Here is an 18,875-nt window from a genome sequence, read left to right on the forward strand (position 1 = left end):
CGTAAAATTTAAGGGCACTTTGTGTGATAGAATTTTACAGAAATGTCTAGATTTTTCACATTCTAGTACTGGAGTTTGGCAACATTAAGCTGTCCGATTTGGTCACATAAGAAGGTAAATGATCTTAATAAGATTGTGCCATACACTGCAAAGTGACTAACTGTGGAGATATCATGCAAGGTGTCACAGCGTAAGTAGGAAATGTATATATAACACAGTTATATGAAAAAAAATGTTTTAGTATCACATGTACTCATGACTGACTATATAAACAATACATTAGTATAAATGGTAAGTATAAAGACACAAATGGAAATTAATACACATTTAAGTATATGAAATTAGGGTGTATATTGCTCTATCCAAAATTGCTGGCAATAGTCCAGGTGAGGGTTGTCCATGGTTTTGGTGGGCTGACCCATCTATGTGTTAGGATGTAATTTATTAGCCCATCTGCTGCTGCTGCGCAACCTTTAGTGCAATTGTAATCCCCATCCAGCTCCAACAACAGCTATACATTCAATCAATCCTTGGTTTGACTGGAGCCCGAAACCTCTCCTTTCCAAGTTACACAAATTCGTCTGGGCAGATCTGACGCTTCTAACCCACTGATGCACAAACCGCTGCAATTCCAACCAGTCAGGGTTGCAGTCCATTTTAAACCTAGTCATTTCCCTGATTTCCTTGATGAATATTAACATAATCTTGTGAGGGAAATGGCTGATAATGACCAGGTGATAGTGACCATGTTGGACTTGTCAAGGCAATGATGTTATATGCCATTCTCTGTCTCCTGCTGGAAATGGTTCTTGTTGTCTGGTTCAGGGAATATGGGAACAATGGAGCAAAACATACAGCACACACAGTTAGTTACAAAGGAGAAACAGACAAATGTGATTCAAAAAGCACTTACATCAGAAAAGGAAAGCTTGGAGACTAATGGTAAATCCATTAAAATAGAAATACAATACAGTACATGCCATGGTTATCTTTGTTACTTTTTGGGAACAAGGTTCTAAAAGAAACTACTGTACATCCTTGGGCAGTGTGCCTGGGTAACTTGACCTTTATTAATGCTATCTGGATATTGGCCCTCATTCCGAGTTGTTCGCTCGTTCTTTTTCATCGCATCGCAGCGATTTTCCGCAAACTGCGCATGCGCAATGTTCGCACTGCGACTGCGCCAAGTAAATTTGCTAAGAAGTTTGGTATGTTACTCACGGCATTACAAGGTTTTTTCTTAGTTCTGGTGATCGTTGTGTGATTGACAGGAAGTGGGTGTTTCTGGGCGGAAACTGGCCGTTTTATGGGAGTGTGTAAAAAAACGCTGCAGTTTCTGGGAAAAACGCGGGAGTGGCTGGAGAAACGGGGGAGTGTCTGGGCGAACGCTGGGTGTGTTTGTGACGTCAAACCAGGAACGAAACTGACCGAACTGATCGCAATGGCAGAGTAAGTGTCGAGCTACTCAGAAACTGCTTAGAAATTTCTATTTGCAATTTTGAGAATCTTTCGTTCGCAATTTTGCTAAGCTAAGATTCACTCCCAGTAGGTGGCAGCTTAGCGTGTGCAATGCTGCTAAAAGCAGCTTGCGAGCGAACAACTCGGAATGAGGGCCATTGTGTCTGAATGTGTAACTAAGAACCATTTTTTCCATGGACATAATTTTACCGACCCACTTGATAGACATGAGATTTCCAGTGGACATGTGTGAGGGTATTTTTCAGAATGTGTCAGGTGACATGGTAGAGTCCTCTTGCAAATGCTAGTCATTGAATTGACCACAGGCTGTGCTATCAGGACATTTGTCCAATATTTCAGTAGCCTTTCTGTCTGCAAACAGTTGTGTATATTCTGACTTGTATGTGAATTGGATCATCCAGTAATGGTTTAGGTTTTCTGTAATATACAAAAATGACTGAGCTATGAATGGTTACTTCTGTAATGACAAAAGTGAGATGAAGCTGCTCTTTTAGAAATACTGAGGTCTTGTACACAGTCATTTCTGAATTAATGATATGTAACGTTCACTTTAAAAACAGATGCAATGCCTTAAATATTTGAACAGTATGTCTTGATATATACTGTAGACCTTTTACCATACCTCCCAACTGTCTCGATTTTCGCAGGACAGTCCCGTTTTTTGGGGACTGTCCCGCTGTCCCACTCGCAGGCCGCAGTGTCCTGCGGTGTGGGGGGGGGGGGGGGCAGTTGGGAGGCTCAGGCACTCGCTGCCCTGCTTATTCATTGGAGTCAGAGGGAGAGGGGGCATGCCAGCGGATCACAGAGCGCTGGGCATGCCCCCTCAGTGACGAAAACGGGGCGTGGCTCGCGATTGCGGATCCTCCGCGAAGCCACGCCCATTTTCTTAGACCACGACCCTTTTTCGGGAGCGCGCGGCTTTGCCACACATATGTCCATCTTTCTACAAATGAAAAGTTGGGAGGTCTGCCTTTTACTAAATATTACCAATGCCATCTACTTGTGTTCATTTATACCAGAGTGTCTTGTTATCTTTCATTTCTGTACAGCAACAATACTGAAGTAAAGATGTTATGTATGTGCACAAAAACTACTTTGGTGTCTGGATTAGTGAAGTGTGACTGTAAGCAAGAACAGGAAGGAAGTGTTGTAATTGACACTAGTGTACTGTTCCCTCATTAGTTAAATGACCACAGTAAGGTATATAACAATATAACAGCTTGTTGGTAGGAAGTTGAATGGTTGTAAAGTTACGTCTGAGACCATATTTAGTAATAATGGGAAGCATTTAGAACAATAAGCATGAGTTGTTTGCTTTACTTACAGCCCCCAATATTCTGTGTGAAAGTTACAGTGAAAGAAGCGAAAGGGATTATTGGAAAAGATGTCAGTGGTAAGTATGTTTATCTCATTATATACCTGATTAAAGTCTTAAACTGTACAGAACACTAGATATATACTGTGTATATGTATGAATCGATATACTATATATGTGTATAATTATAATATATTATATTTAAGTGTGTGTGACATTTTCTTATCAGTTTCTTGACAATGCTTTAGATATTACTTGAATATTTATTTTAATAAATGCCATCAGAATCTTTCAGCTTTTGTAACCGGATATGTATGCATCATGTGAGAGATAATTATTTTAATATACTTAGGTTGTTTATTTTTCTGCAAGGATTTAGTGACCCCTATTGCATGTTGGGAATTGACAGTCGAGCTGACACTAGATCCAGAGACAGCAGTCCCAATCCTGATAAGAAGCAGAAGCACAAAGCAGTGGTCCGGAACATGCTTCCAGAAGACCAGACACATAGGACTCAGGTCAAGGCCCAGACCTTAAATCCTGTATGGAATGAAACATTTATAATGTATGTACTGTACCTTATTATTTGTGAGAAAAGAATCACTGAGCACTTGGTCACAGTGTGTACTGTTTGCCATGGAATGCATATCATTCTATTGTCCGTCTTTTTGTCTTGCTTTTCTACCAATTCATCTGGGATTGCAGTTAGGGCCATTACATGTGAGCCCTCCGGAACAGGTAGCACACTGCTAAATTTGTAAGTAATGGAGTGTAATACAAAGGTTCCAAAAATGTCCATATTTTATTCTTAGTCCCCTTCCGTCCTAGGACTAGAAAAGCCGACTGATGTACAGTGGGAAGTCTCATATTTTAAGATACAAGACAAGTCTATAACCCCAATCCAGATGGTCCAGGCAGTAATCCGAGATCAAGATCCTAAACTCTGATATTTCCTCACAAAAATAAAATGTAAAGCTGCAAGGAACCGTTACACAGGATAAGTTTTAACATAAAGAAAATATTTTCCTTTTCTGTGTTTCTCTCTTGAGAATTCCTAATACACACTACGTACGGAATACAGTTTCCTGCAGATGTGGGTTGGCAATTATGGCAATCTATACTACCACCCCACCCCTTTATCCCTCCATCCATTTGTCTCTCCTTGTTAGTAAGGGACAATTGAACACTTAGCACCAGGTACCAGTTACAGTGCCCTCTGCTTGGTATGACAGTCATGTTTCCTCTCCACCATACAGACGACTGCATAGTGCTTAAGTAGAGATAAGTGACCTATTTGAGTATATAATGTGTTACAACCATAGATCTGATGTCTGTGTTGTGTCACCACCTGAGATTTGCAGGAGTGTCTACATTATAAACACAGCAGAGAGGTAATACAATCCACATGTTAAAGTAATCAGAAACTTGTGTGTGTCTATGGAGATGAGTTGCATGGTAAAGCCACCAGACGGGGGTGGCACTGCATTGCATGGTAGCCAGAGAACTGTGGTCTGCAATGAAAAGCCAGCAGAGAATTGTTGGTCCGTCCTCATTGTATAGTCACAAGACATTTGTGTGTGTATATTATATAGTGGCTGCCAGAACAAAGTCAGCACTATATACTTAGGGGTCTATTTACTAAGCCTTGGATGGAAATAAAGTGGACAGAGATAAAGTACCAGCCAATCAGCTCCTAACTGCCATGTCACAGGCTGTGTTTGAAAAATGACAGTTAGGAGCTGACTGGCTGGTGCTTTATCTCCGTCCACTTTATCTCCATCCAAGGCTTAGTAAATAGACCCCTAAGTCTCTAGAAACAACTCTCTATAGTGCTCCCTGTCTGTATTGTATATAATTTACTATGATGGTATATGTTTGTTGCATCTGTCCTATAATGTCCTTTAATTGTATATCTATCAATCACAACAAAGTTATTTATTTTTCTCTAGCATCCATAAGGGATATTGGGGGAAACTAGTACGATGGGGTTTAGACGGGTCCAAAGGAGCCAGTGCACTTTCAATTTCTTCAGCTGGGTGTGCTGGCTCCTCCCATTATGCCCCCTCCCACAGGCAGTTTAGAAAAAAGTGCCCTCAGGAGAGGATGCACATCTCTGAGCTCCAATTTCATTTTAAACTTTTATTATTTTCGGTATGCTGTCTGGGCAACAGCATACCTGCACCGTGGGAGTTAGGGGGGGAGACGGTCACCGACCTTACGAGGTGCAGAGCCGCTTCTCCGCTACAGGACCACTGTCCTGAGTGGTTGTTGTTCAGCGGGGCACTGCGCCTTGGCTGTCACAGCCGCAGCACGACGCACACCCCTAACGCTGCCTAAAGGTGACATCTGGGGTGAGTACAAACCAGGGGCCCCGCTAGGGAAGTCCCCCGGTTCAAAGTGCGGCTGACCACGGGCGCGGTGTACGGGACCCTCCTGGGGTGTCCCGCTAAGATCCCCCATATAGAACTGGCACAAACGGTTTGACTAGCACTTGTTGTGATGTTTTAAGCTATGAAGGAGAATATGCCAGTATAAATATTCATTATAACTCTGGCGCCATTAGAGAGGGCGGGGCTAACAGAGTGGGACCTGAGGTATTTTGGCGCCTTCCTCTGCTTACAGCAGCCATCTACAGCACACACCACGCTTCCTGCCTCACAAGACACGTTGGAAAACTGGTACAGGGTGTAGCAAAGGGGGAGAGCCGCTTGTGTACACTATCCTGATCCTCTGTAGGACTTAAATTGCTAGTGTTTACTGTTTTTAGAAAGCTGACAGCCTCACTGGGGCTGTGCAGCTCGGGGTGTGCTGGTGTCCTCTCTCATCTGTGTCTCCTCTCACATACAGTAGGGCAGGCATGCATTATCACTGTCTATGTGTATGTTATTGTGCTTACTGTGAAATATGGGTAAACACAAGCTGTGCAGTGTATGTCACACCAGATTCTCTCCATTATCTAATGATTCTGTATCCTGTGAACAATGCAGACAATATTCACAAATCAGTGAAGGGACTGGGGGAGAGGGTCCAAAGCCCCACTGGTTAGGGTCTCTTAAGACTATGATGTTAGATATGTTTTCCCAACTCACTGCTAATGTACAGAAGACTCGGCTACTCCAACAAGCTGTTGCAGATTTAGCTGCTAGGGCAGATGCACAGCTCCCCCCCCCCCCTCCCTTCCCTCTCATGCAGGTCCACAGAAGCGTGGTTTACCTGCTCTGCTATCAGATTCAGATGATGATATTCAAGATGATGGGGATGACCTGGATCCCATTAGTGGGGATCCCGATTCTACTCAGGGTATTGAACCCCTCATTTTGGCTATAAGGGATGTGTTAAAGTCCCACGGAGCACGACATCCATCACTTTCAGCCGTTTGTTACAAGTTACCGGTGAATGATCCAGCCTGTGATTCAATCACTCCACTCTAACTCTCCTTGCATTTGGAACATTGTTACCTCCTGCCCGGCCGGGCGTCGCTCAGCAAGCTGGAGGATCTGTATGGTGATCTAATACAGGCAACTGGTGCTGCACAGAAAGAAGTGGCTTTCATCTGAATATACCGCTGACGGATGTCTCACCCATGCACAGGGTGATAACAAGCGGTTTCTTAACCATTTATCCCGTACAGCAAGAGATCATTACGTCTCAGTGAGTAACATTAATCGGCTGGTTTATTTTGCTCCAAGGAAACACTATTTAAATCTGGACACCTTTATGGTCACAAACGCTAATTACATCAGTTTACAGGACTTCCTTTTCATTTAAACTGTCTGATATGGAATTAATGTGAGAGATTAACCCTATCTTACAGAGACGGGTTCTCCTGCATATTAGTGTCCCTTTCACTTATTTATACACTTTATGTGTGAACTATAAGGTATAATACCTCAGTTATATGCTCTGTGTAGTGTTGTGTCTTTTAATCAGTTTGTTATTGGTTTTATGTTAATAAATTGTGTTTTTATCAACATCACTGGTACCGTGCGCCTACTTGGTGATTTTGTTTCAGATGTGTTAAAGCTCCCTCTAGAGGACACTGCGTCACAGCAGTCATTTGTCTTTGTGCAAAACAAGCCCAATGTCACTTTCCCTGATTCTCCAGAGTTAGATGACTTATTCAAACAGGCCTGGAAAAATCCAGACAAAAAATTCCAAGTGTCCAAAAAATTTTTGCGCACTTTTCCATTTGCACCTCAAGGTAGAAAATGTTGGGAGGAACCCCCTGGGGTGGATATCTCAGTCTCTCGCCTGTCTAAGAAGGTGGTGCTGCCTGCCCCGGGCTCCTTTACTATGAAGGATCCTGGGGATCGAAAGATAGAGACTACCCTAAAATCTATATATACTACAGCCAGCCTTTCACAAAGACCGATATTTTGGGTTACAATACTGGATGCAAGCTGCTAAAGAATCCATCTTATTAACCAACGTTCCCATAACACTAACAACGCAGGAGGAATTATTTAAATTAACGCTGATATAGCACAGTGTCAGTAAGGGACAGTAATGAATACATAGTAATGAGTTTGGTACAAACTGCCTGTGGGAGGGGGCATAGAGGGGAGGAGCCAGCACACACAGTTGAAGAAATTTAAAGTGCACTAGCTCCTTTGGATCCCGTCTATACCCCATCGTACTAGTTTCCCCCAATATCCCTTATGGATGCTAGAGAAAAAGAAATAACTGTGTTGTGATTGATAGATATACAATTAAAGGACATTATAGGACAGATGCAACAAACATATAGCATCATAGTAAATTATATACAATACAGACAGGGAGCACTATAGAGAGTTGTTTCTAGAGACTTAGGGGTCTATTTACTAAGCCTTGGATGGAGATAAAGTGGATGGAGATAAAGTACTAGCCAAGTAGCTCATAACTGTCATTTTTCAATCATCAAAATACATTGGTGCAGAGTTATAGTGGTGGCTCTGCTTTTTTAAAATCTTTCAACACTTACATATTTCAGTCTTTATCACTTTTATGTTTGTATGTGTAATATTTTACCTTCTATATATTTCGCTGTATATGTCTTGTTATTTTGGGACTCTTTTAGAATAAATCCAAGCAATAAAAGCTAAATTTTATTATATAATATAATCCAATAAATTAGATTAGTGCGCCCAACTCGATAACCGCTTTTCTAGTTCTCTCTGTTTTGTTGCATATTTTGGTTGTATTAGGGCTGCACCCCCAGAGAAAAACAAGGTCTATCTCAAGACAACACTAATATTGGGGTTCCCAAAGGTTAATTTAAATATACATTATTTCATTATATATCTCCTTCTCCAAGAAACTTCCCTGGTATTGCTCGCGGACCAGGGACCCTCAGGCAAGGGCAGAGGATGCACTGGCGTCGCATTGGCCGTAGCGGCTGGTCTACCTGTTTCCTCAGATTCCATTGCTCCCAAGAGTGCTAAAGCAAATCAGGAATCAAGGTGTCCAGGCAATTCTAATTGGCCTCGGAGGGCATGGTACGTGGTTCTTCTGGACATGTCCGTCCAAGACCCTTGGCCTCTACCACTCAGAAGAGAGCTTCTTCAACAAGGACCGTTTGTCTACCCAGACTTACGGCGACTTCGTTTGACGGCATGGAGGTTGAGGAGAACATCCTAGCTCACAAGGGCCTTTCCAAGAAGGTTATTGCAACCAGGGGTCAGCCCAGGAAACCTGTGACGTCATAACACTATAATCATATGTGGAGGAGATATGTCTCTTGGTGCGAGGACCGCACGTATCCGCCTGCAGATTTTCACTTGGGACATTTCCTTCGTTTCCTGCCGGCTGGTGTGGATAAGGGCTTACGTCTGGGTTCCATTAAGGTCCAGATTTCCTCTCTCTCCATTTTCTTTCAGAAGAAATTGGCAGTGTTGCCAGAAGTTCAGACCTTCTTACAAGGGGTATTCCACATACAACCTCCCTTTGTGCCGCCTGCGGCAGCCTGGGATTTGGAGGTAGTGTGGAAATTTTTAAAGTCCTCCTGGTTTGAACCTCTGATGACGGTAGTAGACAAGTACCTTGCGTGGAAGATGGTGATGTTACTGGCCCTGGCTTCTGTTTGATGTGTTTCAGAATTGGGGGCCTTATTGTGTAAAAGTCCCTACTTGGTCTTTTACGAGAACAGAGCGGAGCTCTGAACTAGACAGTAGTTCCTGCTGAAGATTGTCTCTGCGTTTCATCTGAATCAACCTATTGTGTTTCCGTCCGGTCTGACGCTTCTGCTCTTCCGGGGGCATTGGATGCTGTGCATGCCTTGAAGATATATGTCAAGCTTACAGCTCAGGTCAGAAAGACGGATTCCTTGCTCGTGCTCTATGATGCACAGAAGGGTTGCCCTGCTTCAAAGCAGTCTATTGCTCACTGGATTAGGCTTACTATTCAACAGGCCTATGTGTCAGCAGCCTTACGTGTTCCTAAGTCTCTAAAGGCCCACTCTACTACATCAGTGGGCTCTTCCTCTGCGGTTGCCCATGGAATCTTGGCCTTGCAACTATGCCGAGCTGCTACCTGGTCGGGGAAGAACACTTTTGTGAAGTTCTACAAATTTGATATCCTGGCCAAAGAGGATACCCAGTTTGGGCAGGCGGTGCTGCAGCAGTCTCCGCAGGTTCCCGCCCGTTCTGGAAGCTTTGGGACATCCCCATCATACTAGTTTCCCTCAATATCCCTTATGGATGCTAGAGAAAATAGGATTTTTCTTGTAGTCCATAAGGGATATTGGGCGCCCGCCTCAGTGCGTGGACTTCTCTGCAGGTTCTTGTTCTATGGTTATCTGTTCAGCTGTTGCTGTTGTTGTTACCAGCTGTTGTTGGTTGTTATATGTTAGTGGTGTGCTGGTGTGTAAATCTCACCACCATTTCTGTTATCATGTTCCTTCTCTTATATATGTCCTTTCTCCTTCGGGCATGTTTTTACTTATAACTGCTTGTGCAAGGGGGCATAGAGGGGAGGAGCCAGCACACCCAGTTGAAGACATTTAAAATGCACTGGCTCCTTTGAACCTCGTCTGTACCCCATCCTACTAGATTCCCCAATATCCCTTATGGACTACGAGAAAAGGATTTACCGGTAGCTATTAAAATCCTATTTTTTACATTCGTTTTTTATATTGAAATTTTTACATACAAGTCACAAAAGAGTACAGAAAAAAAGGGAACCATTGGATAAAAATACAGGGTGGGCCAAGGCCCAGGGAAGGGGTTCACAACGTATTCACTTACATCAGGATAGGTACCAAAACACATGAAATGTAGCATCAATGCATAAACCAACAAAAAGTGAAATATACATTCTATTTCTAAAGGTGCGCACTTATGCAGTACTTATATGTAGTATATACCAGGGAGGAGAGCATGGCAAAAAAAGGATAGAGGTTCAAACCTCAAGGATTAGATTGAGGGGAATCTAGGCTGCTAAGATCTATCGTCTTACTATTTTTGGAGGAGCTTCCCTGCGCTCTGTATTCTCTCCATCTGAACCTTTATATAAGAAGTGATGTGGACGGAGGAAGACTATTTACAGTCTACTGTCTCAGATTCTGTATCTTATTCTCAGTACCCCTCCACAGCCGAGGAGGCTTGCAGCTTTTGTGGCCACCAAAATATGACCCATAATGTACCAGTCTCCCAATGTCATCACCCCCGTGTAATAATGAAATAGCACTACTAACGGGCAAAAGGTAAAGTCATACCGCTTACTTTCCCATTTAAGGTAAAAACTGCCACCCAGCACGAGGATGGTTTCTGTATTATATATCAGTCCATACAATACTCACTATATTTAAGAGCAGTTGGTAGAATTCTTTCTCTTTTGCTCATGCCAGCTAGAATTCTTTGCTTATGCCAGCGCTCTGCTAGCAGAGCCTGAGACACTTTCTTGGGTTTATGCCCGGGCCAAATGTTGAGAGCCCTTCCCTGGGAATGGGGGCAAACTGCTGTGATCATTAACATGGTCCCAAAATCTATCTCAATGCCCACCCTCCTTTTAAGTAAAAAAATCTTGTTTAAAGCTGTTAAGAAAGTATGAAATAAAATATGCCCTGTCCCTTATAACCATGAGCGAGAGCAGCTCTGTGTTTCTACTGAAAAATAAAAGCAATCTTAATAACTTGCTATTATATATATATTTATGTTTCAGGGAAGTGAACGACATAGAACATGCATGGTTCCAGATGGACATGTGGTGAGTGCTGATGGATCTGTCAGTAATCAGTTTGACACTGATAGAATGTAAATTTGATTTTCAGATACTGCAAATAGAAGGTGGAGTATGGGGTGATGGTGGAGGGGGGGGGGGGGGTGTTTATAATTATATTGTCTGTAAAATATTCTAAGTCTTTGAGCTGCTAAAAACGTGTATGTTCCAAGTTGATCGCTAGCTGCCGTTGTTCGCAGCGCAGCGTTCAGGCAAAAATCGGCACTTCTGCGCATGCGTATGCGGCTCAATGCGCACGCGCGATGTACTTTCACAAAAGCCGATGCAGTTTCGTACAAGGTCTAGCAATGCTTTCCGGTCGCACTGCTGGCCGCAGAGTGATTGACAGGAAGTGGGTGTTTCTGGGAGGTAACTGACCGTTTTCGGGGAGTGTGTGTAAAAACGCAGGCGTGTCAGATACAAACGCAGGCGTGCCTGGGGAAAAGCGGGCGTAGCTGGCCGAACGCAGGGCGTGTTTGTGACATCAAAACAGGAACTAAATAGTCTGAAGTGATCGCAAGCTTGGAGTAAGTCTGGAGCTACTCAGAAACTATACAATTTTTTTTTGTAGCAGCGCTGCGATCCTTTCGTTCGCACTTCTGCTAAGATACACTCCCAGAGGGCGGCGGCTTAGCGTTTGAACGGCTGCTAAAAGCAGCTAGCGAGCGAACAACTCGGAATGAGGGCCCAAATGTAGTAGCTTTATCACATTGATGATGAATATGTACGAGCTATAGTATTTTCTATAGATGTATTGTTGTTGTTGTTTTTGGTATAACTTTAGCTGTGGCTAAACTAAGCATAGACTTGTACAGCCTGGCAATGTCAAATTACTAACCAAAAATGATGCCCGTCATTGAGCAACGTGTTACATTACGTGTCATCGCACATTTTATCTCCCTGCAATTTGCCTGGATATCAGATCATCTTTTAATACATTTAATACAATATGTATTTGATAAACGTAAATTATTATATGATTTGAATTCAAAATGATTACTAATAAACAAAAATATGTTGCTTGTAAGTGCAGCTGTACATTATATGTGTATGGTCGAAGAGATTAAAAAATGGCGGTGATCCTAGATGTGTACTGTGTAAGGAATGTAGAGCCCTCTGATTATTTCATTCAGCCTATACGAGGAGCCCATCACCAGCTCACCTACTAAATTGTTTCTTGCCCTGATGACAGCAGATACTCCAAGTACAAGGGAGTCTAATTTGTTGGTTACCACCTTTTAAAGGTTGCTCCAATTTTTATAATTAAGTATAATTAACACATTCTCGTTAACGTACTCAATGACTTTGTGAGAGAAGAGGTCCCATGTGAAAATGGGTTCATTTGGTGTTGCACTCACATTTTTTTATTGTGTGGTGTATTTTTCTTCACATCTGCTCCCAAGTATCATAGGAAAATGTTTGTTGTTTAATGTTGTTGCTAGCACAGCTGAAAGAGTTGCTACTCCAAGAAGAGAGGTCTGGTGTGATTGGTTAAACTTACCATGTAGGATTTCCAGGCTATTACAACTGTTTGGTATTATGACCATAAAATATGTAAAGAATTCACACTTAATCATAAGGATACATCCTCTGCTTCATTAAAAATGTAATCTGTCAGCCCCTGAGGGCTGCTCCTCGCTTTATTATTGAGCAGTAACCACTGATCCACTACCCCTAAAGTAGGTGCACCCCTCCCTGTGTATTGCCTTCTCAATACTACATCAAGGATGCTATGTTTCATATTGACAGCCTACCATTTATTTTAATATATTAACAAGCTGAATTTGCAGGAGGCTGCAAGGACAGAAATTTTTGAAAGGAATATAAAATTACTATGGTCCAGTTGTCCCATAGGACCTTTGGGTGTTGTTTGGCTGCATTCACCCAAAAAGGAATACAATGAAGTGACCAGAACATGGAGATATTATTACGCACCCATTCTAAATTCAAGAACTCTGAAGTATGTAGAGAATGCTTAGACTTCTGCTTGGTTGTCTAGCATTGATATTAAAGTCACTGATTAAATGACAAACTTTTTGTATCATTCAAGATGAGGTGTTGCCCCCTCTACAGTGTGTCTTGGATCATGTCCTCTTCCTACGGTTCATGTTTTGTTCTGTGAGTTTCATGCCATAATCCTGTCTACCTTGTCTCCTACTCTAATTGCACAGGGACTCAGATGATGTGGAATCTGTCAGATCAAAGCTGGGGGAGCTCACGGATTTGCATGGATTGAAGAGGTGAGGATTTGAATCGTTATTTATCTGACAACATAAACCTCAAGGCTTTCCACAAGACATGTGTCCTATCATGCTTCCTTAGATGCTAACACACACATAACTAGTCTTCCAAATACATAAAACCTTGCAAAACACCTTGAAGCACATATGCCAGCTGACTTAGGCATGCCATTCTCAGGACCTTGGACGAGTCACGTTGGGCCTAATTCTGACTTGCATACAATTTTGAATTTCAAAGGATGTTGTGATATTTAGCAACCTGAACATGCATCACGGCCTCCTTGTGCAACTTAAAGCGTTTCCAAGCAGTTCTGAGTCTGCTGCATCTCAATTGCTACTCAATTACAGCTGAATGGGCATTACTGGGTGGGAATGGTGAGTTTACATGGGAGTGCTAGTGGGCATGTAGACAGAGTTGGGGGATATTCAGAGGTGAGCGTGTGCAGTGAGCCATTCAATTTCAGTCAGATCTCTTGCACCAATGCAGATAATAAGGATGACAGTGTATTTCCACTGTAAACATAGGGCAGCTGGGAGGTATGTGTTTTTATTGCACCATTTCTCCTGTTTTTTTTTTTTTTTTTTTTAAATAAGCTACTCCCCAAAGTAGAATAGAATGGGTAGTGTCTGATGTTTTTGAGATCATAACTCAGGATGCGTTAACTCATCATCATAACTCATCATCTGTTTGTGTCTTGTTTGGCTTCCTCAGTGCAGGTTACTGGAAATATCCAGAGAAGACTGTTGTTTATGTTGTTTTAGCTACTCTTCTTATAGTTTTCTTCTAAATGTCATCTATATATTGTACAGCAGAACTACCTATCATCCCAGCCCTGATTAGTGAATTTCTATAAAGTGCCATTTATTCTCTGAAGGAAAGCAGGATGTAGCTATGTGATTACTAATTTTAGCTATTGTTAAGAATACTTTGCCTACCTTTCATCTGATTCATTGGAATTTCATTTGAAAATGATTTCAGTTAACTAACTATGGGGTCTACTTACTTGGATGGAGAGAAAGTGGATGGTTATAAAGTACCAACCAACCAGCTCCTGTCATTTTTCAAACACAGCCTGTGACATGGCAGTTAGGAGCTGATTGGCTGGTACTTTATCTCCGTCCACTTTATCTACATCCAAGGCTTAGTAAATAGGCCACTTGGTTATATATTTATCTATTGTCATGAGAATACAAAGATCAATAAATATGGGTAGTAGAGAATTGTCAAGCTGTGTCCAGTGTTCTATGTGCATGTATATGGAAGGTGATAAAGATGGGTGAGGTATAGTATTTTTGCCTTGAGATCCTGCATAGCATTTCCACATATGTAAAGGCACATTATACAATAGTTACTTGTTCCCTATACCATCTTACTCTTTGCCCTTCTCCTACCTAAAAAGTTACCCAGTTAACAGTCTGCATTTTCTACTACTGTCTTCCATGGCTTACAAATTCATCTTGGTTTTTCAGGATATTTAAAGATGCTCGTAAGGACAAAGGTCAAGATGACTTTTTAGGCAATGTGGTTCTGCGACTGCGGGTGAGAGCATGGGGACTAAAATATTATTTGCATATACATGCAGAAGGGATGTATAAATCGTTATATTGCATAAATTAAGTCAGATATGTGATTATCCGTGCTCAGGATCTAAAGTGTAAGGAGGACCGTTGGTATCATCTAGAACCTCGGACAGAAACTTATCCAGAAAGAGGACAGTGCCACTTGCAGTTCCTTCTTACACACAAAAAGGTGAGAACATGGTATATAAGCAAAGTGTCACCTTCTCAGATGACTTTTCAGTGTTCTATCATGATTTTTTAAATGAGAGGTGAAAGGGCACAATTACAGGGAGACTCTCTGGCAGGTAGCACAGCCTTTCCTTTCCTCACTGTGAAAAGCATCAATTCCCAGCTTCCCCTGAGATCTCATCTTTATACTTATAATGGGAGCTCCTCTGCACCTTCCATTTAGACTTCTGTGGGAAGTGAACAGTAGATTCAAAATATTTAAGACACGCAATGACAGTCCTGATGTCTTCTCATGGCAATGTTAAATATGAGCCATATGGTACATGAGGTTAAACCACAAAGTGGTTTTGTGGTAAACCTAAGAGGTGAAAACTTGCATTCTGCACATTATCATTAACCGGGCCCGCTGGTACCTGTAGTAGTACTACTACTAAAAAAATACCCCAATAAAAACATAAGACACACACCTTGAAAGCATAACTTTAATACATACATACACACCTCCATATACACATACTTACCTTATGTTCACACGAGGGTCGGTCCTCTTCTCCATGTAGAATCCATGGTGTACCTGTGGAAAAAATTATACTCACATACTCCAGTGTAGAAGCCTCTTCTTCTTGTAATCCATTTGTAATCCAGGTACTTGTCAAAATAAAAAAACGGACACCCGACCTCGCACTGAAAGGGGCCCCATGTTTTCACATGGGACCCCTTTCCCCGAATGCCAGAAACCCCCTCTGACTTATGTCTAAGAGGGTTTCTTCAGCCAATCAGGGAGCGCCACGTTGTGGCACCCTCCTGATTGGCTGTGTGCTCCTGTACTGTATGACAGGATCGGCTCAAAGAGCCCGAGGCTGGTTATGCTTAGGAGGGGGGACCCCACGCAATTTTTTTTTAGAAAATAATCACTTTCCCACCCCTTCCCACTGATATACATGCACGGATCTCATGGATCCGTGCATGCCTATCCAATCACGGATAAAAAAAGCTGGTCTGTTTTTTTTAAGCACTTTTTTACGAGTTGTAATTTTTCACGGCAGTGTTTTGTTTTGTTTTGCTTTGCACTTCTTAGTAAATGACCGAGATTCATACTTAAACAGCCGCGTTTTGACCGATGGTGTATTCATTCGTGATTTTTTCCTAGGACTTCCAAATATTACGAATGCCCTCATCACTGCCGTGATTTGAGTTTAGTAAATTACCGAGATGACACTTTGATGAAAAAACGGCATCTCGGTCAAAATCGGGACCTTAGTAAATTTACCCCTGTGACTCATAATAATAAGTCAGTGTGAGTTACATCTTACACTATAGTATACAATGGAGATTACTGCTTATTCAAGCCATGATTGTGATGCTGTTATCATACAGCATACAACCATCAACAATCGGTTTAATAAATATTATATGTGTGGGGCTCAAGTCCCTGATAACACAGTAAGGCAATAGCACTGATTTGTAAGCCTTATTGATCACTTGCAAGTAGGAAATTATATTAATAATAATAATGATACATTATATAAAATGAGTGATGGACTCTTGTACTTTTATACCTCATGGGCTAGTAGTTAGAGAGTGTGTGAAGGAGGTTTTGGTGATTATTTAAGGATTTCACTGAATTCTATCATGAATTGCTATGCATTCTTTTGCACTGCTTGTAAGTATCTGTAAATAGTCCTCTGAGAAGCACTGTTATGTTCCTTTTAGACAGATTTGACATAACAACATGATATTATATGTTGTCTTCTCTACACAGGCTTTTGACTAGTGTTCTCTGCTTTATGTACTTCTAGAGAGCAACAATGCTGAGCAGGAATCCCAGCTACATCGTCCACCGCCAGCTACTACAGCAGTTTGTACGTCATGAGATCACTTGCCACAAGGTAAAAAAAAAATAATTAAGGCAGACTTTGGGATATTCAATTAGCCCCGATATCATTGCGGCTGATCAAAACGGCAGTATATCATGATACGCCATTGCGCTGTCCATGCTGGGATGTATGGGCAACAACACCTGAAGCTGTCGAAATCGATAGCTGCAGGTGTCGGAACAGTCAGTGAAACTGACCGTTCATACATTGCCCCTGCATAATGCCTTGCTATCTTACAGATAGCAGTGCCGATATGGATAATGGCGCATAGCACCCCTGTAACTGAGCACACTTCCCCGCAACCATACATGGGAGAGAAGCAGTATCAATGCACAAACGGCACTGATACAGCTTCTCCCCCATATCGAGCCTTCTTACATCTACCCCATAGTGTACACCAGTGTTTACCAACCTTGGTCCTCAAGGCACACCAATAGTCCAGGTTTAAGTGATATTCATGCTTGAGCACAGATGGTTAAATCAAAATAACCGAGGTACTAATTAAGTTGGGATACGGTCGTTAGGTCGACACAGTATAGGTCGACAGTCATTAGGTTGACCACTAAAGGTCGACATGCATTAGGTTGACATGTCAATGGGTCGACATGGTCATTAGGTTGACATGTACTAGGTCGACAGATCAAAAGGTCAACATGAGTTTTAAAATTTTATTTTATTTTTTCCATTTTTTTTTTCATACTTAACGATCCACGTGGACTACGATTGGAACGGTAACCTGTGCCGAGCGAAGCGAGCCATGCGAAGGGACACAGTGCACTAATTGGGGTTCCCCGTCACTTTGCGAAGAAAATTACGCCAAAAACAGTCAAAAAACCCATGATGACCTAGTACATGTCGACCTAATGACCATGTCGACCTATTGTCCCTGTCGACCTAATGCATGTCGACCTTCCATGGTCGACCTAATGACTGTCGACCTAAGTTGTGTCTTTCCAAAGACTCATACCCAGTTAAGTCACCTGTGTTCAAGTATGGCTAGCCTTAAAAATAGTGGACCATGGTTGGGAACTTCTATTGCACTCTGTATACTGATTATAAATCAAGTCTCACCTGGCATTGTTGAACATATAGTATATAATGCAAAATGCAAGATGTAATGTAATAGTACAATGGTTGCAAAAAGAAGTATGACTTTAAATAGCCATAAAAAATACAGGGGCATATGTACTAAGTCTTGGAAAGAGCTAAAGTGGAGAGAGATAAAGTACTAGCCAATCAGCTCCTAACTGTCATATTACATGCTGAGTTTGAAAAATGACCGTTTGGTGCTGAGTGGTTGGTACTTTATCTGTCTCCATTTTATCACTCTCCTAGGCTTAGTACATATATCCCGACAGTCATGAGAAAAACAATCCGGAAATTCAGAAAAGGCAAAGTTCAACTAGAACAGGATTGTTTTATCACTTCAGCTGCTCATCTGCTCAGCTGTGACGTGACCTATGTCAGCAGAGATATAGCTATATGGTCATTTAAATTGCATACAATAACCATAGGAGAGGGGAGAGCTATAATTGCTACCTGTCTTAAACATTTATTGTTTACTATATAATATATGTACATATACAAGTGTGTGTATATATATATATATATATATATATGAGTCTTTTTTTTCCTTGGGTCCTTCTGCACCAAAAACAATGACACACCTCTGTATGTCAGCCATAGGAACCGACTGTTTACCTGCTGTATTTACCTGAACATAGCACCTGGCTCTTGAAACAAACACAATTATAGGGGTAAATTAACTAAAATAGATGTTCTATTTAAGTTGGGATGTAGCCCATAGCAACCAATCAGATTACAAGTATTATCTTCTTGAAGGTGCTAGATAAATGAGAAGTAGAATCTGATTGGTTGCTATGGACAACATCCCATCTTAGTAAATTTACCCCATAGTCTTATATTTCTCTTTGCATATCACATCCTATCATATTTTAGAACACATTAATCACCTACTATCAGCGACGGACTGGGGCTCTAATTCGGCCCGGGCATTCA

General features: G+C 41.8%; 1 protein-coding gene across 3 annotated transcripts in view; it reads left to right on the forward strand.

Moving 5' to 3' along the window:
• Positions 1-18,875, forward strand: part of UNC13D (unc-13 homolog D) — a 178,364-nt gene that overhangs the window by 50,964 nt on the left and 108,525 nt on the right. For 2 of the 3 annotated variants that reach the window (XM_063960576.1, XM_063960575.1), the window contains 7 exons: positions 2,806-2,872; positions 3,167-3,359; positions 10,934-10,978; positions 13,162-13,230; positions 14,701-14,770; positions 14,876-14,980; positions 16,779-16,868. In XM_063960576.1, the coding sequence (XP_063816646.1) occupies positions 2,806-2,872; positions 3,167-3,359; positions 10,934-10,978; positions 13,162-13,230; positions 14,701-14,770; positions 14,876-14,980; positions 16,779-16,868 (639 nt within the window). Of the gene's footprint in view, positions 1-2,805; positions 2,873-3,166; positions 3,360-6,376; positions 6,446-10,933; positions 10,979-13,161; positions 13,231-14,700; positions 14,771-14,875; positions 14,981-16,778; positions 16,869-18,875 lie in introns of those variants that run through there. The other variant, XM_063960577.1, reaches the window with a different exon arrangement.

Source organism: Pseudophryne corroboree, chromosome 3 (genome assembly GCF_028390025.1).
Source record: "Pseudophryne corroboree isolate aPseCor3 chromosome 3, aPseCor3.hap2, whole genome shotgun sequence".
Lineage (NCBI taxonomy): Eukaryota > Metazoa > Chordata > Amphibia > Anura > Myobatrachidae > Pseudophryne > Pseudophryne corroboree.